This window comes from Paramisgurnus dabryanus, chromosome 20 (assembly GCF_030506205.2).
Source record: "Paramisgurnus dabryanus chromosome 20, PD_genome_1.1, whole genome shotgun sequence".
In the NCBI taxonomy this organism is placed as follows: domain Eukaryota; kingdom Metazoa; phylum Chordata; class Actinopteri; order Cypriniformes; family Cobitidae; genus Paramisgurnus; species Paramisgurnus dabryanus.
In genome coordinates, this window is record NC_133356.1 from 19078854 (window position 1) to 19101694 (window position 22841).

Genomic DNA, 22841 nt, shown 5'->3' on the forward strand with positions numbered 1-22841 from the left:
TGTGAATGAACCAAAACAAAATATCATGGACAAATCCCGGATGCACTTTCCGTGTATTTTCCGTAATGTCTGTGTGAAACAGGTCTCAAATCACTGCTTTCACTTTAAGCTAGAAATATAGTTCCGTTTTTACCGAGGAGCAACCTTCCGATCTCTCTGATGAAGCCAATACGGAAGTGACTTAAACTGCAATTCGTCAACTGGCAGCTAGAGGCTGGCTCCAAAAGGGAGTCAATTCCCATAGAACACCATGTTAAAATGCCCAACTTCAAAGCAGAAAAAATAATATATGTCTACAGTCTGGTTCAAAAAGTATTTTTGGTCTATATAGCTCATTTCTCCCTTCATGACAACTGTGAGAGTGGTGAATTTTTTTGTAACTCATCCGGTAAAATTATATTAAGCCTTAAAGTTCTGCATAATTAAGGGAGTGGCCATTTGACTGATGGGTGAACTGCCACTGCTGTCATTAGAGTCGAGCTAGGCGGCGTGGTTTCAGCAACCAGCCACCTCAGCTTCACCGACGTCCCGCCTTTATACCCATTTTCGGTTATACGTGAGTGATGCACGGCCAAGGTGGTGACAACAGGCACCGCCTACTATTGGCCCAAAAAAGCTCTTCACATACGTATGGGTGATGTCTTGGACACTATGGGTGGTTTGCAACAAGGATTAAATTAAGCAGAGTTTCGACGTAATCTTGGGTTTGCTGATCTCTGTTTAATTTTTATTCGAGTTAAATTTAAACAAAGATTAACAAATCTTGAACCTGTATTAAACCCTTCATCTGCGATTTATTTTGTCCGCCATGATTAATTTGCCAGTGTAATTAAACAGCAACAATGTTGACGTTGTCATTCCAAAAGAAAATAAACCGTTTATGCAGGCAAAGGTAATGTCATTTTTGTATTATAAATCTATTATTGATTAACGGAGCAATGTAGGAGGAAATATTGTGAAGCTCAGATAGTGATATACTGAACAAGATGTGCCGACGCATTAGTCATGAAGCGCCACCGTGTTTCTGTTCATTCACTGTCCTTCAGTTCCTGACTGAAGCATGCGTGACAGAGGAGAAGCGCATATGAGCATCAGTAGCTGTCTCCGGTATAACTCACTCTGTTGAGACATTACAATAAACACATCTTTGAATAGCACCACCACGCTCGCGGTGTCCATTTCTGATTATTTAGCCACACATTTAATTGTAAAAAAATTATTTAAACCTTCTCATATGCAAGTTTAAAGTTAATCCCTAACTAAGATTTAAAACGGAGTTTAAAGTAATGGACCAACAGGATTAAAGAGAATCTAGTTTTACTGTAAAATTTAAACCTGGATCAAAATGACGGTTTAAATGTAAAACCGGTTTAAAGTTTGGTGCAACAGAATTATTAAATAATCTTTTATTCAAACCAGATTTAGGCCTAATCCGTTTGGTGCAGTCTATCCTAGTCTATAATTTTTACCGTCTATGGTTTCTACACATACGCGAGGGTCTACCCACTGTATGTTCACCACTGGATTTTTGTAACCATGCGTACTATCTACACAGTCGTGCATGCGTGTACAGGCAAATGTAGAATTTATCCCAGGAAACGAATTGCATTTTGTCGCAATGTGCATTTGTCGAACGTCTGTGTACATTTACGAGTCAAATAAACTATGCTTTGCAAGGCTGTGCGTTCAACCGTAAGTTTGTGTACACGTAAAGAGATCATACTCTGAGCTTTACGCAAAAAAAAAAAAAATTGTGGGGATAAGAACATCACAATAACTGTAGTACCTGTCTGGGCTGGTAGTGCAGGAGCCATTGCTCAAGATGTGTAGCGTAAGTTCCCGGTTTAAGACTGCGATTCTGTAGGTTCAACAGCTCTTTAGATGCAGAGGGACCTGCTGTCACCACCTCATGAAATGTGTGGTTAATGGCAACTGGGTCCTGGTGCGCTCGCTGATGCTGCAAAACACAAAAAGAATGTAACCATCCATAAGTTATTATTTCTGAACTCAAATACACAAGACAAAAGTGCATGCATCAGTAAGATAAATGCTGCCTAAACAAGATAAATAGCATACTTCACATGGCTATATCAGATCAAATATCTAAAGCATTTATGGATTTGGAAGAAGCTTTTATATGAAGTGACTTTATATAACAAAAAAGCAGACCACACAGATGTCAGTTGAAAGAAAAGAGAAAGCTCTTGTGGAGTACCTGATACCAGGAGTAAGCTCTGTCAGCTGGGTTTATAAGCAGTGCTATGATCTTGGCTCGGGGCAGTAAGGCTGCGGCCCTCTTAGGAGCCACCTCTGTGTCAAAGTAGTTGGCACTTTTCTCAAACATGAAGTCTGTGCTGACGTTTGAGGGAAAAGGAAAGAAGTCCATGTACCTGAAGGAGACGCAAAAATATTTTCTAAATAAACTCAAAACTAAATCACACTGTAGACAGTCTCTCACTATTAAAATCAAATGTACTTTTATATGAATCTATAATAAATGCACGAATATAACAGAAGTTTGGTGGGAAAGTTGCATTACCAGTCAATGCCATTGTGGTAGTTAGGCCCATTAAAAAATTGGATCTCCTCAAAAGTGACAGGGCTGGGGAAGTTGCTGGTAATGGCAGGGTGAAGGGTGAGAAATGAATGCAAAGCTGTGGTACCTGCGGACAGAAAAAACATTTAAAACCAAGATTTTTACATTATAAAAGATGATTTAATGTAGTAAATCACCAACAATTACTTTAGCTGGATACAGACTATATCACATATGAGACTCTAAGCACTTACCTGTCTTCTGTGGGCCAATGACCAGAAATTTGGGCAGCCTATCACAAGTCTTTTCTTTGGACCAGATGTCTTTATGTCTCTTGTCATGACAGGGGTTCTGATTAGAAGATGAAGAAAGATTATACATGTTTTCTTGTACCATCCTCCATTTTCTTTCTATCACAGTAATAATGCAAAACTGTATAATAAAGTACAGATATACTTCAAATCTAATTTTATTTTAGTTTCTAATTGTATAAAATTGATTCTGATCTTTCTTTACCTGCCATAGAGGGTCCATCTCCTCTGGAAAGATCTGGAAGTATTTTTCTCCTAGTTCCAGAGGGGGCAGAGTTTGTAGCCGCAGGTTGGTCCAGCACTGCACAAACTTCACCAGAGACTCGAAGGTGTAAAGGCCAAGACGATCATTTCCATAGTTAGACAGATGTGTCATAAAAATGCTGATCTGTGGGAGAAGACAGTGTTATTTACTGGTAATTGTATTTGATTTTAATAAGTAATTAAGTTATTTCTATTAAAGGGGACATTTTACAAGACCTTTTTAAAATGTAAAATTAATCTTTGGTGTTCCAAGAGTACGTATGTGAAGTTTTAGCTCGAAATATCATATAGATAATTTTTTATAGCATGTTAAAATTGCCTTTAATGCAAATGAGCTGGTCTCCGCACTAAATGGCAGTGTCGTGGTTGGACAGTGGAGATTAAAGGGTGGTATTATCCCCCCTTCTGACATCACAAGGAGAGCCAAATTTCACTTTGGATAACTTTTGTTTTTTATAAAGAAAATACTTTTCATAAGTCACAGGGGGCTAGTTTGACTTCCCACATTCTTAAATACTTTCACATGACATACTATACAGTATATACACTGGATTTAATAACATGAGCATAGGCTCCAGAAAATTGGAAAGTAACTTTATATATATATATATATATATATATATATATATATATATATATATATAATATAATATAATATAATATAATATAATACATGGGTATAGCACGAATCATCTGAATTCTATATTAATGGCATAACAACTAAGCTAAATTGTGTCTAACAAGACCCTTCATAAAGTTCTTCCTTGTCTTGGCTTGTTTGGGACACTACTGACAGCTCTGCTTATACATCTATGACTACTGTATTTTCTGGACTATAAGTCACACTTTTTTCATAGTTTGGTGGGTCCTGGAACTTATAGTCAGGTGCGACTTATACGTCAAAATTATTTCATATGAACCAAGAGAAACTATTACAGTCTACAGCTGCGAGAGTCCGCTCTATGCTGCTCCTGTATTTATGTAATTCAATCGTTTCAGTGATGCGGAATGACTTCGGGACCTTTTTGAACTTGATTTGGCTTGTCGTGTTAATTTAGCCTATTCAGCCTCTCAGGTATGTTGTGTATGCTATTGTGTATCGTGTAAAAAACATGTTTACTTTAACATGTAGGGACACCTATTCAGCCTGCTGTTCTGTGCTATTGTATAGTTGAAAAACTTGCCTTTCCAGATTAAATGTCTGTTCTTTGGCTTGGATTTTGTGAAATCATTTTCTAAATAAACGCGACGTATAGTCCAGAGCAAATTATATATGTTTTTTCCTCTTCAAAACGCATTTTTGACTGATGCGACTTAATACTCTGGAGCGACTTATAGTCCGGATTATATAGGACATAAAGCTATAAGAAACTATATCTCTTGATACATTCTGCAATTGTGCTGTATGCATATATGTGTATATGTATGTATGTATACATGTATATGTGTATATATGTATGTATATGTGTATGTATATGTGTATATATGTGTATATTTTAGGGTTCAGTTATGGTTATAGTTATGCAAAAACATTACAAATATTGTGTCTACTAACAGGGTTAAGGAGGATGGTGAGGAAGAGCTCTCCTCCACGAATGCTTTTGTCCAGCTCGCGAGATCCTCCTGGGTACTCATTATAGAAGATGGTGTGAGTAAAAAGGCCACACGTCTGCCTGGGTAACACCTGCAGAGGGAGCAAGGTTACAGACGGATACAGACAGCACTCAATTCAGCTTCAGCCATTAAACAGACATCCTCAGTGAACACAGAGGTGGTTTTATTGAGAAAATGAAACGCCCATTAATCATTTCGTCCGATAATGGTGGGATCAATTTGAGCTCATGCTCCAATAAATGCATTAATGTTTCTCAGATTTAAAATCATCGAGCTTCATTAATGAAACATGAGCGAAAGAGATGTGCGCCAATCTTTCGTACATAAAGTGTTGCACTGAATTGAACAAAAATGAGTTTCTTTCCATTGGGCCGTTATCAGCAGAATTCAAAAACCCACGTATATATGTGACCCACTTTGTAAATCCCAGCTTTTCTCCTATAAAACCATCCTATATAAAGGAAGAATATCATATCAAAGAATGAAATCAAACTTTTCATAATTCAATTATGAGCCTTTAGCATGGGTCACACATACTCGTACAATAAATAAACAAACCCATATTTTTACCTTTATACCGTAGTGTATGAAGCCCCTCCGATGACGTGCTGGTCTCAGGTGGGGATATTCTTCTGTGCTGGTCACTGTGATCTCCCAAACGCTTTTCCAGGCCTCGTACAGCTGGCTGTGTACAGGATACACCCCTGAATGGTGGGGGGCCACAGCGTACCCCATGTCTGTGGGAATACCGTGCTCCTGTGACAGAGAACGTAATCACAATTCACTCAAAATTGCATTGCCTAAAGTGGGAGGTGTAACAAAAGCAGAGAACTCATCAGTGGGTGTCTATAGACGAGAAGCTTTTCATTACAATTCTCAGCAGAGAAAAGATCTAATTCACCAAAAGCATGTAGTTCCTTTTCATCAACACATGAGGGCGGTAGACAAACACACCCGCATATGAGTTAACAGTGACAGCAAATGATTTAAAGATTTTGAGTTTAAATCACATCTAGCCAACGTGGATCATCAAAAGCCCAAAGTTGTTTTAAGAACTTTGTATGTGCGCTCCTGCTCGCTTGAGGCGGCACACGTGTGTTAAACACAGACGGCGAGATCCACAAGCCCTAGCTAAGGAGAGCCTTTTGCAGGCTCATTAAACCTTGATGAAGGAGCGGTGTCTTCTTCATCGAGCAGAGAGTAGGAGAAGGCATATGTCAGTGTCTGGTCTAAAGACAGGATGTGACAGAGGGATTAGCGAGAGGAGAAAGGCCCGGTTAGTATTCACAGCACGCTCTCGCTCTCTCTCTGCCTGTCTGTCTTTGGTCCATATCCCACTCCAATGACCATCATTACACAGGGGTGGGCTCGTTTCAAGAGGCCAAATTCACAATCTTCTGCGGCGTGGTCAAGGTCAAAGAGAATCCGACCGATCCAATGAAAAAGTGCGAAAATGAAACACCAACAGGAGATAAAGCTGTCGAGCGAGGAATCAATACTTGCACCTTTGCGACAACACCAATAATAGACATAAATAATAACACAATGATGAAGATACAAAACTTGCTCAAAACAAAAAACAAATACGGTCAAGAATAAATAAATTGTCCAATTTTGGGTTACAGGCGTGTGGTAAGGATGAAGTGTTTGTTTCAATGGTAAAATACTCTCTCACATCCCAGCAAAAATGCAGGACAACTATAAAATAGCTATTTGTATGCAGGTCTGAAGTGCAACAAAAAAAACCAAGTGTTGTGCTTTCATGAACAAGCAAACACAAGCAAAAATGTTATGATGTGAGTTTTAGGGTGGGACTCTAGATTTGTTTAAACGGTGTCCCCAAACCTGTTTGGAAAGAAGCATTATGTTATGTCGTTCAGTACAACAACTAGTGCAAATGTTCACCTTTCAACTGCATTATACGACTAACCTGTGCAAACTGCATGTTGAGTCTCATCTGCTCTGCCAAAACACTGACATTGTGAAAAAGGTGAGGTTGCATGTGACTCCACATGTGTGGAAACCACCAGAACTCATGTCTGTGCTCCAACAGCATGTCATCGCCTTCATCCTCTTCCTCTGTACCTGCAAACACCAACATACACACTTTAGATGAGATTTAAACGTTGGTGACATTTAAGCACCAAAGAAGAAAAACAAAGTACCTGCGTGATAGAACTTGCCAGAGAAGCCAAGATTGAATGTAAAGTTGGGAACAAGTGTCCGTAGTTTATTCTGCGTGTTCAGCAAAGCCTAAAATAAAATAAGAGTTATCACTTTAATGAAACGCCATCAAAATATGTGTATGGAGGGATCAAAAACAAAGGTGCAACATATTAGACCCTGAGCTGTGCTCGGAGGCAAACACATTCTTTTAACAACAGAGTTTTTAAATAAATCTCTTCGTTACCTTAAGCGATGACACAAACAAATGCATTACCTAAAGTCATCGACAGATGGCAGTATGGTGCCAATACAGTCCTATAAAGAGTAAGATAACAGAAGTTTCAGGCCGTCGGCCAGATCGACAGACTTGAGTGGGCTGTGAAATACACATTTGCATTCAAATCTCCTCTACCCACAGGCGGGTCAGACGTGCCGAAAGAAACCGCAGCCTTAACATCAATCTAAACTCATCCTTGCGAAATGAACACATTTCATAACTTAACATCACCGCGCACATCTAGCTAATGACAGCGCTGTGAGGCTTGAAATACAAAATGATCCTGCCATCAAGCCCTTCAGACCTTGAGTGATACGGGGATGTAAGCGAATTACAGTGCCGTTCCAGCACAAATCAGACGGCGGGGAGAGATACCGTCACCTTCTGCACAAATCTGACACAAAGCTGAGCCGATAGATGCGGCAGTATCACAAATCAAGTCATGCTGCCGGGGAGAGAAGGTTGCTGCCTCGCTCTGAAGAGATGGCATTTTGCGTTGATTTAAGGGCTGACGGTGTCCCGGAGTGTGTGTGTATCCAATATTTGTTCTGCTTTGAGTGTGTTTGCTCAGCATGTCCATATAAACCGGTTGTTTTTTATAGCATTGATCTGGAAGCCGTCTACAATCACAAGGTGCTGGTCAGGATGGAAAATGTGCTAAAGTGCAAATCAATCATCAAGTTGATATCATTTGTTAAAATAGCAAAGTTGGCTTGAGATAACTTTAGTATCAGATAAGAAAAATTAAACTGTTTTCCTTGCACATGAACAATAACTTTTGATGGAGAAATAGAAGGCCTGTACAGCACCATGACAACCTTTACTTTATTAACAGACGCATGCTACACTTCAGAAAATGATGCACAGTACGAAAATGTCTACTAGACTGGAGTTTAAAGTAGTATCTCTAAGACATAGATCTTGTTTAGGTTTGATTAACCCTGACATGACTTAAACTAGACTCAAATTGACCATAAACCAGAAACTCTACAGAACTCTGCTTTTACAGGTCTGCTGAATGCACAGTAATCTTAAACCAATGTAGGTCTGGCATAAAATAGTTTTGTTATATTTGTTAAGTAGACATAACCCCAAAAAATGATTCATAAATGTATAGAAGTGACATGACATAAGTGACATGACAGCCAATTTGTAACATTTGCACGAATTTCCATGAGATCAAGTCACAGGAGCAGAAGTAAATCATATAAAAACGTTTGAATGTGGATGTATAATATGCATTAAATGGGACATATGAAAATCTGACTTTTTCCATGTTTATGTGCTATAATTGTGATATGTGATAAAGAACAACCCAGTAACTTAGTTTTGGTAAACCATTCTCTGCAAGCGTGTGAAAAAATTGGTAATTAAAATTTGGCTCCCCTTGTGATGTCAGAAGGGGATAATAACGCCCCTTAATCTGCACTTTGCAACCACGGCACTGCCATTTAGTGCAGAGATCAGCTCATTTGCATTTAAAAGAACACACACATAAAAATTGCACATTTTTGCTCACACCTACAAATTTGCAATTTTAACATGCTATAATAAATTACCCATATGATATTTCGAGCTAAAATTTCACATATGTACACTGGGGACACCAAAGATTTATTTCACATCTTAAAAAATGATTGTGAAATGTCCCCTTCAATGCGAAGTATGCAGGAATCCAGACTAACTTTTTTCATTAGGAGCGCAGTGGCCCCCAACTGAACAAATTTTAGGGGCACAACCAGAAAATTTAGGGGCACACACTGTAAATCAACATGCTAAACAAATATTACCATTTCTACTAATTTCCACTGTATTACTAATAAATACTTTAATGATAGATGCAGAAAGTACAATGTGCCATTTCAAATTCAGTGTCACATCACAAAACTAAAGGTCAAATTTACTGGTTGCACAAATTTTGGTGGTAAAATGCCCTGTTATGGCCTTTTTTTACGCATAAGTGAGGGTCCATGCACAGTGTGCATGACGCATTTTTTGTCATCGGAAGAGTGCGCACCGCCGGATTTTTGAAACCCCCATACTTGTAATCCTAGGTCACGTACGCACCTACAGGAGAATGTAGTATGTAGCCCAGGAGAGTCAAATAAACTATACTTTGCAAAGCTGTGTGTTCGACCGTGTGCGTACCATAGACTGTAAAAAAAAGATGGACGACGCCTGTTCACTCCCTTCCATTGGTGAAAAGTGAAGCCGCCAGTGTCCCGATATGGCGCTGACATCTTGGGTCTTGAGTCTGCGCAGTAGCGATTTCGGGACCAGTCATGCGCAATAGTGAGCAGGAAGTGAAGCCGCGAAATCAAAACCCCGCCCTCGCTCTCGCAGAATGCGCATATCACACGATATCACAGCTGTCAATCATGACATGACACCACCGTTTTTATATCATTAAATAACTAACTAAACACAAACTTATTTTAAAAACAAACACTTGAATCTACATCAGTGTGATAAAAACTACAATAAATGACAAAAACCAGGTTCGGAAAAAAGATAATTGAAGTGTAATAAATTTTTTTAGTTGGTCTCAAGTCCCAATGAATAACATGGGGAGGCGGGGTTTATGACCTATACTGGGACCAGTCACTGGGGGGCAATCGAGACGTTTTGGCTTCACTTTTCAGGGCTTGTGCGGCACGCTTGGTGCGTACATGTAAAAAAGAAAAAATGACTACCTGAGCTTTAGACGCATTGTAAAATACGTTTGAACTCCCTTGAGACGGCATTGGACATGAACAATGCTTAATCTAAATCTGCCTTTTGACTTTCACATCATCTTACATTCAGTGTACTATCTACGATGCATAAACTACCTTTCTTTTCCAGAACATGTCGAATATTTCCGAGACGCGTTGAACATTTTTACCAAAAAAAAAATATATGTATAGTTTCTGTAGCATTGCATAAGCAGCACAAAGGTTGTGGGCGTTTGATTCCCAGGGAAAACATACACTGAAAAATATGTGTAGCTTGAATGCATTTTAGGACTTTTTAAATAAAGGCATCTGGCAGATGCATAAATGTGAATCATAATGGAGCGTATTTATATTTTTATGATGTGAACAGATCAATGGTGTAGGTGGTACAATCAATGACCTGCACTGTGTCATGAATACCAAAACAATCAAATACACACAGTATAGGGCCTGTTTAATTTATTCACCTTACTTTTGGACCTTGACAGTAATATTAATATGATGCTGAAGCACCAACCCCTGTGACCATACCACCCCCCAACCCAACGTCTACAGTGATGTGATGTACAGTCTCTGCGGACACCTGTGTGTACTGTATGTGTGAAGTACAGACATTAACTATGCATGTGTATCCTCCGCGTAGGTGAAGAAAAGATTTACTGCTTACAGACACTAAGACAGGAATAAAAATATAAATATAATAACATGCATATGTGGGTGGATAATCTGTTAGACATAAATTTAGGGCACTGCCCCAGTAACCACAATGAATATTAAGAATTCTGGCAAAATGAAAACATGAAAATAAAACTGCACACACTTCAGATATTTTGTTATATTAGTTAATTATAAATAGCAGATGTGCAAAAATAAAAAATAAATATTCAGGGTTAAATACAAATGAAGTTTTATCGACATCATTTTGTCACACTCTGCTGATTATTGAAGGAAATAAACCCTCAGGTTGTAAAAACGGAAAAATGGAAATTGCAATGGAAGTTTATGCAACCATCCATGTTGAATATATATTTGCCTGTGGCATAAAAATACGTACCCCCTAGGTAAGGTCTCACTTTTTAGGTATGTTTTTGAGAACTTTGTGTACTTTTGTTAGTGTTCATGTGTTAATATTCAATAAGGTTTGGTTACAAACCTGAATAAAATGTTTAGTTTTCCTTACTTGATAGACTTAACAAAAAGAGAAAAGCAGACCAAACAAAAACACTCTGTTCATAATCTATTAGAAACTCATTAGCTTACTGATGTAATGTCTATCAATTCACCAAACTGATTCAATATTTCTGCAAATCATGGAAAATAAAATTCCTAAATAATGCATTTACAACACAATGCTTACTCTGTCAAATATAAATGATGGTGGGCGAATTAACGGCCTGATCGATTTAGTAAGCAAAGAAAAAAACGTCTTCTACTGAAGTGACAACTTCATCTCTCTCCATGTTTAACCCTCCATTACATTCTCATGGGTTTCAGTGTTGTCAATGCAAATGGGATGTTAATTGTCCCGTTATTTCTCATTAGAGCCATCCATTTATTTTGGACAAGGGACTGGGACAAGAAAATATAGTGAGACATACATGTTAATTATGTTTTCTCCTGAGGATTTAGAGACAATCTGGTGTGAAAGCACACTTTTTCTCAAGATGAGAACAGAGAAATGTATACATGTCATGTAATCATTCCTTTATAAGGGATGCTATTCAATTTTAGGTTAATAAGCACCTTGTCCAAACAACGCAATCATCCCTTCTCATTATTTGAAGAGTAGCTATTTAGCATCACCCTAATGTCACACCATGAGCTCAAAGCATCACCGCCTATCCTCTTATCTCTGTCAACTTGAGTGTAAGAAATTGTTACCTATTTTGAGAACACAGCTTTACAAAACTAGTGTTAATTTAAAACGTACAACAATGGAGATAAGAGATTAACGTTACTCCAGTATTTCAACAAGGATTTCGACAAGAGAATTGCAAAAATACTCACCTTCACATCTGACACCTTCATTCGCGTACCCTCCTTTCCCACAAATATATCATCCACATCAACGAGCAGATGTCTCTCCAAAGACAGGCACAGTCTCTTTCCTGTCAAATAAGCAATGGCATCCACAAAAATCAACTTGTGTAGCCAAAATAACAGATTGTTCCCGAACAGTACCCTCTGAATGCCATCGTGAAGGCCTAGGTCTTGTATTACAGTGGCGTGCAGGGCCCGGTGAGGGCCTAGGTGGGACAGTGCTTCTGAGGACTTTGTGACTGCGAGGAGCACTGGCTCATAGGTGCTGTGGTTAGACTGAAAAACCGTCCAGTCGTCGCCCGGAAGCGGGCCTTGCTCCACTTCGTTGGGCTTGGTGATGTAAAGCAAAGGGGCGGCAGGGTTGATGTGATAGTCTTGTAGGCCTAAGTTAGAGTGCAGGAAAAGTGGGAAGCCTTTAAGCTGGGCACTGAGCAACGAGTTCTCATTGGCTTTGAAGAAGCCGATGATGCCTACGCCAAATTCAACACAATATTTATCCAGCAGGTCCCGGTTCCAGGCATCCAAATTGACGTATTTGAGTAAGTTCTCGTAAATAACCAGGGCGTAACGGCCGACGTCACGCTCCATCAACGTGGGCATGTCACCCTTGCTGGGCGCGATCTCGGTGTGGTAACGAAAGCGGCTTGACTCCAGAATAGCCACAATCTCTTGGCCGAGCTGAGAGTAGATGCTTTCCAAAAACACCAGTACCACAGGCTCCGTTCGTGAGTTATCCATCGCCTTAACCGTCCTTTGCCGGCCTGCAAGTGGGGGCAGAAAAAGCGGAGCCCGTTGTCCTCCCGCCGCCGCTGCAACCACCCCACCACAGTCACTGAAGGGCAAAGGTGGCGCCTCCTTAATTTTAGGGCTGTTGCTTACATAGTACGCAAGGAAAGCCATAGACAGCAGGCAGAAGATGATGAGCGCCAGGATGAGGCGGTGGAGCTCGAGCTGCCTCACACCCCGCACTAACTTCCACAGCCCCATGGCCGCAAAGCGAAAGTGGGACTGGGGAAGATAGGGGGGCAGAGGGGAGCGTGACAGCCTGACTGTTGCAGTTTTCACAGCGAGAGGATGAGGAAAAGAGAAGGAAGGAGGAAAAGGGTTGAGCAGCAGACACTGGCACAAGCTTTGGGTCACGAGTAGCCATTTATGCTAAGTCACCATGGCCCCCATAGCCCATGACGTGAGTCTCTGCTTTGATTGCTGCTAGCTGCTCCAATGAGGTCACTCTGCCGTTCCACCCCCACCCCACGAGTACACTTTCGCTCAGGCCTGGGTTAAGAGGATTGGGTTACTTGATCACCCTCGACGCTCCTCCACTGACGCTCTCCAAAGGATCAGCTTTTTCTCTCCCTACTTCTTTGTGTCGTTCCGAGTGTTCATATAAGCATGCGTCTCTCAGCGCAGAGGGCTCTTCGGGATCTGTTTGAGAGTTTTGGGGCTGGCGTTCCACTTGCCCCGTTGGCCTCAGTAGTTGCTTTGAGGGTGTTCAGCGTTGGGGTGGGATGGTGAATAGTGCCCGCCAGAGGCCCAGTGCAGCTGATACGTTAACCATGGTGTAGGATGAATCACAGCCTGAAAAGGAGAGAGATATGCAATCAGTCACGACATTGATATTAAACAACCTTTAAATTTAACTTGGTTAAAAATGCAATTACACAGAATATATATGAAAAATGCCTCACAAAAACAATAAAAATAGCTAGTAAAAAAATCTGAATATGCAGGTGAGAAATGACTAAATCTATCATCTGACAAATGCTGTGTCATTTTTTTATGCTTCCAAGCAGCCATGAGATTTTGCCATTAGCGTGACTGCTGATGCAAATCTCCTTGTTTCCATGGTCATGAGTTGTTTTTTCTGACTCCTAAAATAGTTCTTACCCTCAGTGAGTCCTTGTCCTTTAATAAGATGGCATTGCAGATGCAGTAAGGACAAAACTGACCTTCTGGATGTGACTTAAGCACTGTCATCATGTAATGTAGGCCGTGTGCATTAAAGAAATACACTGAACCCACATAGACCTAATCAGACCTATACTGTCATAGGAACGCACTGTTAGTAAACTTGAGGATATATTGCGTATGCTTTATGGGTGAGAGAGCAAGGCAACAATCTGATTGAGTTTCTAAGACGAAAATCATCGGGTCCTGGGCACATTTCTCTCTATTCCCACCAAGAGAGGCTTTGTCAGCTTACAGCCAGCTATCAGTCTATGACATGATCAATGCCAGCCATGCTGTAACTATAAATCAGAGCTAGCACTTAAAGGATCGTTTTTCGCACAGATGAACAAGCATAGCCTGTGCTTCGGTCAAAGGCACCTTGTCTTGGACAGATGATAAGATAGGAGTGAAAACGAGAAATGAGTACAAAATCAGTGTAAGGAAAAACATAGATGCTAAAAGATGGTGAGGAAAAGACGTGCATCACTTATTACCTCACAGATATTAAAATCTTTATGTTCCGAATCACCTGTCTGAGGTAGCATGAAATTGAAGATAAAATTTTTGAATTAATCCAAAGTGCTGAAATGCATAAAATTAATCAACCGTACACCATAGTCAGAAACATTACAATTTCACTTGTTTCGGTTTCATCTGCATTTGATTTTAGTGCTTTGCACAAATTAAAATTTTTAACATTCTTAGCTGAACAATGGTATTCATCTTTTGCATGACATGTAAAATGTTCACCCGCAGTATAGTAAACCCTACAGAACACCACATTTTGAAACCAAAACCTAGGTTATTATTAGCATGGGAGAACTCTAACCTCGCTGACCAGTTATAAATCACACAAGCAATGAAGAAAATACAAGTGTACCCAAACAGCACGCAATGCAATGTAGTCGTAAAAAAGACGGTCAGGTCAGTGTATCCAATTTAACGTAACGTTATCTGTATCGCATCCTAAAAGGTAAAAAGCGAGAATGAGAACGGCAGCCCTAAATCACTATGTGAAATTGTTTCACATGGCATATACTGCATATAAGCCAGGATGAAATTACTACTGAGCATTTCTCATCTCGGGAGAGTAGCTTTCACATTGGAGAGAGTGAAAGAAAATCATGAACTATTCAGAGCTGAACTGGACCAGGAAATGATCAGGATGGTCATGCATATCTTGTGTTTATTATGCGGCTCTTCTCAGTAAACAAACATGCATCCAGACCAACAGTGCACATAAGCACCGGAGGAAATGAGATGGAGCGACTAGTGGAGGAAATAAAAGAAAGGAAGGGATAAAAAGTGTAAAGAATGGATATGAGTTGCATGAAATGTAGGCAAATATTGAATTTCAATTGTACTTTAAAGGGACATATGAAAATCTGGCTTTTCCATGTTTAAGTGCTATAATTGGGTACCCAGTGCTTCTATCAACTTAGAAAATGTGAAAAAGATCAACCCAGTAACTTCGTTTTGGTAAACCATTCTCTGCAAGCATGTGAAAAAAATTAGTCATTAGGATTAGGCTCCCCTTGTGATGTCAAAAGGGGATCTTCTTATTATAACCCCCCCCCAATCTGCACTATCCAACCACGGCATAGAGACAGAGCGCAATTATGCTAATTTGAAAACCACGTATAGCTAACAAGCTTAAACCCAAAAACACATTTTTATAAGGTGTCGACCCCCAAAAAATTGAGGTTTAGAGACACAAAAGTGGATCTCTGACTACGCTTCTCTCCAGTGGGCGTAGTTCTAATAATAGTAGTACTATGAAAAGTTGCCTGTATCCACTTTTGTGTCTTTAAACGCTCGTTTTTGGGGGTCGATAGCTTATATCTTGGCTTGTTAGCTGTACATCCTGTCACACAGCAGCTTTTGGGAATTATTCTGCTTTTTGTTATAAGCCAGAAATGACAAGGCGGCGGTCTCTCGCAATACAAAGTCAATGGAGACGGATGGATTGTTTCCCCCCCCGGTGGGCATGGTTTTCAGGTTATGATGCGTTGCGCTCTGTCTCTATTTCCATTTAGTGCAGAGAGGGACAAAGACAGAAAAAAATAATAATTGACAGCACAATTGAGTTTCAATTTCAACAAACCATCATTATGGCAATCCGTGTTTGCATGTCATTAGTTTATATCTTTAAAAAAGTTTCATAATATGTCCCCTTTAATAGTTTAATTATTATACACTTTAAAAAAATATTTGTTGGTTCATCTTTAAAGTAAGTTACTTGGTTGCCTTAAAATTTTGAGTTAATTCAACTTTTAATTCAATTTGACTCAAAAAGTTTGTAAAAATTATTGATATACCTTACTTTCTGGACTATAAACTACACCGGAGTATAAGCCGCATTATTAAAAAATGCGTCATTAAGACGAAAAAACATATATAAGTCACAGTGGACTATACGTCGCATCTATTTAGAAAATTATTTCACAAAATCCAAGCCGAAGAACAGACATTTAATCTGGAAAGTCAAGTTATTCAACTAAACGATAGCAGACAGAACAGCAAGCTGAATAGATGTGTGTACGTTAAAAGTAATATAATCAGTACAAAAACGATAACCCATAGCATACAGAACTTACCTGGAAGGCTGAATAGTCTAAATTAACCGAACAAGCCAACTAGCGTGAAGTTCGCATACTCGTCATTCCACATGACAGAATCCATTGAATTACATAATTAAAGAAGCAGCATATGGCGGACTCACGTGGCTGTAGATGGTAATGTTGTCTCTTGCCTCATAAATGTCAAAATTAATTCATACTGACTTACAAGGCGCATCTGACTGTAAGACGCAGCACCAGCCAAGTTGTGAAAAAAAACGCGGCTTATAGACAGAAAAATACGGTAGGTAAAAAACAAAACAAGGGTCACCATAACAAAACAGGGGTTTGGGACATCCAGAATATGATTTGCAGAAAGTGGGAACTCCTGGATAAAATATATATGTATAGCCTTTACACATGTCTACAATTTAATGCACTTACAACACGACAGACCTTCTGAATTTGTCTTAGTACTTCCCTATGAACAAGGGGCGTTCACACAGACAGCTATTTGCTGTGAATTTAAGTCATTCTTTTCCATAGTCAAGTCCACTAATGACCAACAGTACAATGATTTTGTAACCTCCAGCGATTTAATCGATTTAAGTGTGCATGCACCTTAAGAGCAATCAGGTCTTATTCAGCTGGCTGACAAAGGGTGTTTTCAAAGCACTGCCTCTGTATTATTTTTCCGCTTGTCTTCTCACCCACTTGAACTAGAGGTCACATGGAGTACGAAGCATTCACTTCTGAAGTGTGAGAGGCAAGGAAATGAAGAGAGGCAGGAAATTTATTAGAACGGTTCTCTGTAATTAGACGCAAAATTGAAACTCTTGCCTCAACATCCTGTAACATTGCGATTTCTCTGGAATTACACAAGAGTGCTAATAGGGCAGATGGTGGGCAGTAAGAGAGAGTGAGTAAATGTGCGTGAAAGTGAGAAAAATGACTGATCAAACAGGAAGCGTGAACAGATGCACATGGATGTTAATCAACTTATGTGTTTGTGTACCACTGCGTACCATAATACTTGCTATGTGCTCTAAAGAGTTATAAGCACCAAGTTTTAAACAAAAAGTGCACAACACACCCAGTGTTTGATATACAGGCATGTGGAGTAACATTGTGGATCAAAGAGACATTATGTTCAGCAGTGCTATTTAAAATATGAAGTAAGCGAAGAAATGTCACTTATCTTAAACACAACTGGTCACAGTTGTAAAAGGAAGAGGACACTAACTAAGACGAACGACTGAGAAGGAGGTGGTTACTGTGGTGATCAATAAATTACCCTGCATGGCTGCAATGTCTCAATGACCCACGACCAATATGACCTTTGACCATTAACCCACACTAGCTGAGCATGTGGGACATGTGGTGTCTCACATTTCCTCCGCTTCAATAATGAAGGAACAACTCAATCCCACATCTTGACTGTTAACAGAAATCAAATCCTAACTCAATCACACCAGCAGCTTTAAAGAAAATGCGTCTGAGGCAATGAATCTACACCGGAGTAGTTTGCAACAGTTTCCTCCAAATATATATTTGAGCGGTTCTGGCCTGTGCAAAAGTAGCCTTTGTGACCTTAGTGTGTTGGGTCAGGATGAGTTAAATGACAAAATGCAAAACTTGGGGTTTGGTGTTGGTTTAAATATTAATATTTTGCCTGACAAACACCCCTAATTACACAAGGAAAGTAAAGGTGCAATGTGACAAGCAACCAGCAGGGGGCTTCAATGCACAGTGGACAAGAATAAAGGTCTCTGGTCAAACTGGAGGAGGGGGCTGTCATGACGCCCCGAGGTCAAGCTGTTTTTGAGCCACAGGTGCGTCTTGCAGTGCTCAGAACATCATGAGAAGTCTCGCCTTCACAAACACACTCGCCCACTCCTGCAAGAAAAGCAGACTGCTCAATCAGTACAAAGTAAAAGAAAACTAACTTTAACTTTAAATGGCTCTTGTGTGTTGAGAAATCTAATGAGCCTGTAGCCTAACTGCTGCATTCAATTTTCAAGCGAGAAAATACGGAGCGCTTTCACAATAACAAAACGCTTCAATAGTAGAAAAATCTTTAGATAGATTCAATCCCGTGGGGCAATTAACATGCAAATTATTTACAAAATTTACAAGCTCTGGAGGGAAAAAATAAACAGTGGAAAAAACATCGGCTCTTTTTAATCAAAGGAAATGCTTTACAAATAGTGAGACGACAAGGCTTAATCTGAGCCGTCATTCAAAATCCCTAAATCTGAGAGGGTGACAACAATTACGTTCGCTCTCTCAATCACGACATTCTGGGACACAGAGATAAACGCAGACCCCCTGTCCCGGCAACCCCAGGGTCAAGCCCTCACAACCCAAAGCCCCCTTCACTATGAATAACACACTAAATAGACTCACTCCAGTGAATGAAACGTAAGCAGAAAGAATAACCCCTTTATTCGTCCTCTCTGGTGAGATGGTAAAAACCAAAATCAAGAACTAAAACATGTTTGGACGTCAGCTCCATTTAATTTTCTTGCGAGTTGAACTCTGTCTATGAGTTTCTTTTAGTTTGGACTGAGATAAAAGCATTTTGCTTCTTTTCATCCCATTCAAACTTCAATTGGGCATGTGAAGTGCGGCTAACCTACTTTATGGTGTTTATTTTAGCCATCCATTTCTCAAAGTGCTACACATGAGAATAAGGGTGACAGATCTGATAATGTGCTGTTTGTGTTTGGGTTACGAGGATGTCTGTCTGTCTCTCTCTGCCCCTTTCTAAAAATATAAGCAAAACAGGACGTATTTATGACTGACCAAAAAGGAATTTGCCAAAGCTGATTCGCTGATGTGAGCTGCATGCTAAGTTCTGGCAGGCTTCGCCGTTGTTGGCCACGTATCTACTGATAATGCATACAGCACTGTTAATTGTGGGATTACAGGACAGCAATTAGCAAGGTGGACTTTAGTGGAGAGAAGAATGGGACTAACACAACTGGGACAAGCTTTAATCCGCTTGCATTTTTGATTCACAAAAGTCCCCGTCTGTGGATGAGATGTTAGAGAGTTGGAATAAAAAATATAGGAGACAGCTAAGCAAACAACGCATAGTGAGGTCACAAACACATCTGCCCTTTCTTCCTACAAGTGTCCAATATTCCCACTTGCACTCATACCTCAATCTTGAAGTAAAAAGCATCACTAGAAAAGCCTTATTATCTCCACTTATTAAAGCTATTTGGTAATTTAACATCCAATGATTTGAAAGAGAGCAAATCTTGTTAAGAATTGCAGCAAGCATTGCAACGGTGAAATAGCTGGAGGGCAGCAGATAAAACATTTTATTACCGAGAGTAGCGGGGAAAAAGCAGAACTACCATTAGCAGATTCCCACGCTGAAAAATATTGCGGGCTAATCTCTCTCATTAACACAGAATAAATATTTAACGATTAAAGATGGCACCTCATTAGAGGGGACCGTTCACAGCCACAGAGTGCTGCAGTAAGTCAGACATGACTCTCCATCGTCTTGCAGGTGGAAGCCGTGATGTGGCTGCTGGCATCGAAAGGCCGTGTCAAAATATTTACATTGTCGGTGAGAATGTCATGCGATCATCTACACTAATCCCAGCTCTGCAGCTTCATGCAAAGTGTGTGCGTGAGTGAAAGACAATGTGCAGGCTCATCTGACGCATGCAAACCGTGCTGTAACTGGCCTGGTAACTGAGAGAAATCACTTTAGTTAGCCAAGACTGTGGTCTGGAGATTTTCAGAGAGGTGAAAATATGGCAGAGAATGAAGTAAACAGCAGAGATGAAGATCAAACTCGGAGGTTGGTAGAGGTGCATTGAACAGCGTAAAACACAACAAAGATCCAAATTAGAGAGGTAAAAATACTGTATGAGAAGCACTATACAAAGTTATAAAGTTTCAACTATTTTTAGAGACGAGAAAGAGAGAGAGAAGTTGTTTTCAAACAGAGTGAGCATTCAACATGTCCCCGTCAAGTATTTCTGGAAGATACTATAAGACTTCAGCCCATACGTCTTGTGTGTAGTAAATGTTAACTGGTAAGGTGGTAAAGAATGTACCTCTACACTTGCAATATGTAGCAGCCCAATTAAATGCGACCTAAACAAGATGTACTAATAACACGTCATAGTACATATATCCAACTAATCAACTGTGCAATTATTTTCGATCTTTTTTCCTACTGGTTTAAGTACAGGACAGATAAAGACTTGTTATGTGGATTAAATAAGAGAAGGCAATAACCTGCTTAAAGGCAAATAAAAAAGATGTTTGCATTAAAATATTTAAAAATCACAAGCACAGTGTTATTTAATTTGTTCACATGTGTACTTACATTATCCAAAATATTTAAATTGAGAATGCACAGTTTTACCCAGTGCTCCGACCCTGTTCAAAGGGTTGTGTGATGTCTGGTTTATCATTAGCTTTTGCTGTCATAAATTCCATAGGTGTGTTTGACCAAAGATACTGATTATAACAAGATACTATAGAAAACACAATGCAATACTCAACTCAATATATCTACTCTGGTGACAGAAGTCCCGCCTTCCAGTTAAAAAAACTAGTGATAGGACAATATAATGCAGATGCTGATATATCGGCCGATATTTGATTTTTTTTTTTTTATTGGCACCAGCCGATAAATCTTTTCACTCAGCCAGCAAATTTCTTTATTACTTAAATTAGATTTTTTGTAATAAAAAGACACTCAGTGTCACTCAATAAAAGCCAAAGTCTGACAGAGAGTAAAATGACCAACAATTATTCACTTTTTAACATGACGTTACGTCACTAGTTCAACGCACGTTTTCAAACAGTACCGTGAGATTTCAGATACACATTAATTACAATATCTTGTAAATGGTTTAGTATTTTAAAAGGGTATATTTCTAAATGTTATGCATAACAAAGGTGTTTTTTTAAGTTTCTTATTTACATTGATAACATGTGTGTTATATCCGCCTCATAGCGGTCAATCAGCTTTCTTAATATCGGTATCGGCCATAAAAAAACAACATATCGGTCGACTTCTAAAAAAGAACCAATCATCAATCGATAAGAATAGTGATGCTCTGGGGGAGGGGCTCTATACAGTTTCGTTTGACGTGCTTGCCAACCTGTACGCATACGTAGTACTTAAAACGACATTGAAAAGGGTGTTTTTAGCAGAATTTAAGATTTAAAAACAGTTAACGTAAGGTTTAAAAAGAAATATGTGGTTTAAAAGTGATTTTAGCACATGATATCTGTCTTTCAGAATCCAACTAGACAGGATTTTAGTCTTGTATGACTGAATAAACGGGCCAGTGTTGCAAAAATGACCACCTATAGACGTGGTTTTACTTAAGATGGCACTGTGCATACCAATTAAAGCATCACAAGAGCGATTTAAAAGCAGAACTGCTGCTTCACTCTCATGAATTTAATGTAATATGCCAATCAATGTATGTGAAAGTAGCACTTGAAGCATTGTTACTTCTATCAAGCCACGCTGGGCGCTTTCATTATAATGTAATGATTATAATACTTTATTTCATTACATCATCCATGAACATGATTGATTCGTACAGACAAGTAAAATAAAAGACTTTAGAATTCGTCAAACAGACAAAACATATTAATGGGGGAAGTAAATGCAATAAGAATTGTTTGTCAATCATAGTCAATTTTTCATTTATCAGAAAGAATTAACATCATTAACAGATACTTTGAGGATTTAAAATAATTCTGGTTTATACAATTACACATAATGATTAATTCCTCATAACTAATAAGAGCACATATAAAGGAAAGGCACTGTTTCTTCCAAAAGGAACGCCAAACCCTGTTACTTCATAAACATGCCGTTTCCACCATGCAGCACCACATGGCTGTTAAGAGAATAAACCTCCTGCACACAAGTTTAGCACAGCATGGCCACCCACTGTGTATGCATGTGTGGGATGGGGGACACGTGCCTCTTTCCAAAGGCAGAACGCAAGAATCTGACCACCTGTTTGGCTTCCCCCGATCATTGGATGACTTCCAGGCCCCCTCATCTCAGAAGACCCAAGTGATGTTCCTGTATGGTGTGTAAGGGGGCTTTCACACCGAGTGCGTTTACATGTACAGAATAAGCGGATAATCATCAAAAATCTGCTTCTTATCGAAAACGGTTTTAATGTGTTTACATGCAAATCAATAAACCAGGTAGGAACCGCCTACAGAGGGTAAATTTAACATAAGCTTTTATTTTCGCAGATTCTCTGCCAACTGGTTTAGTCAAGCGGAGACTTTTATGCATTACTTTGAGCTTACTTCATAACATTCACACATGAAGAAAACTGCAAGAAAGCTAGTTAAGGTGGTGTTTACATGCCGCGTGAAGTCGGAGTAATGAGTAAAAACTAC

The 22841-nt window shown here is 39.4% G+C and overlaps 1 protein-coding gene across 3 annotated transcripts in view; it reads right to left on the bottom strand.

Moving 5' to 3' along the window:
• ndst2a (N-deacetylase/N-sulfotransferase (heparan glucosaminyl) 2a) overlaps positions 1-22841 on the bottom strand; it is a 132829-nt gene that overhangs the window by 3148 nt on the left and 106840 nt on the right. For 2 of the 3 annotated variants that reach the window (XM_065296928.1, XM_065296930.2), the window contains 10 exons: positions 11890-13500; positions 6891-6978; positions 6656-6810; positions 5296-5481; positions 4667-4795; positions 3053-3235; positions 2791-2887; positions 2540-2663; positions 2216-2390; positions 1787-1957 (listed from right to left, as the gene is read on the bottom strand). In XM_065296928.1, the coding sequence (XP_065153000.1) occupies positions 1787-1957; positions 2216-2390; positions 2540-2663; positions 2791-2887; positions 3053-3235; positions 4667-4795; positions 5296-5481; positions 6656-6810; positions 6891-6978; positions 11890-12909 (2328 nt within the window). In that variant the 5' untranslated portion in view covers positions 12910-13500. Of the gene's footprint in view, positions 1-1786; positions 1958-2215; positions 2391-2539; positions 2664-2790; positions 2888-3052; positions 3236-4666; positions 4796-5295; positions 5482-6655; positions 6811-6890; positions 6979-11889; positions 13501-14366; positions 14406-22841 lie in introns of all 3 variants that reach the window. The other variant, XM_073812837.1, reaches the window with a different exon arrangement.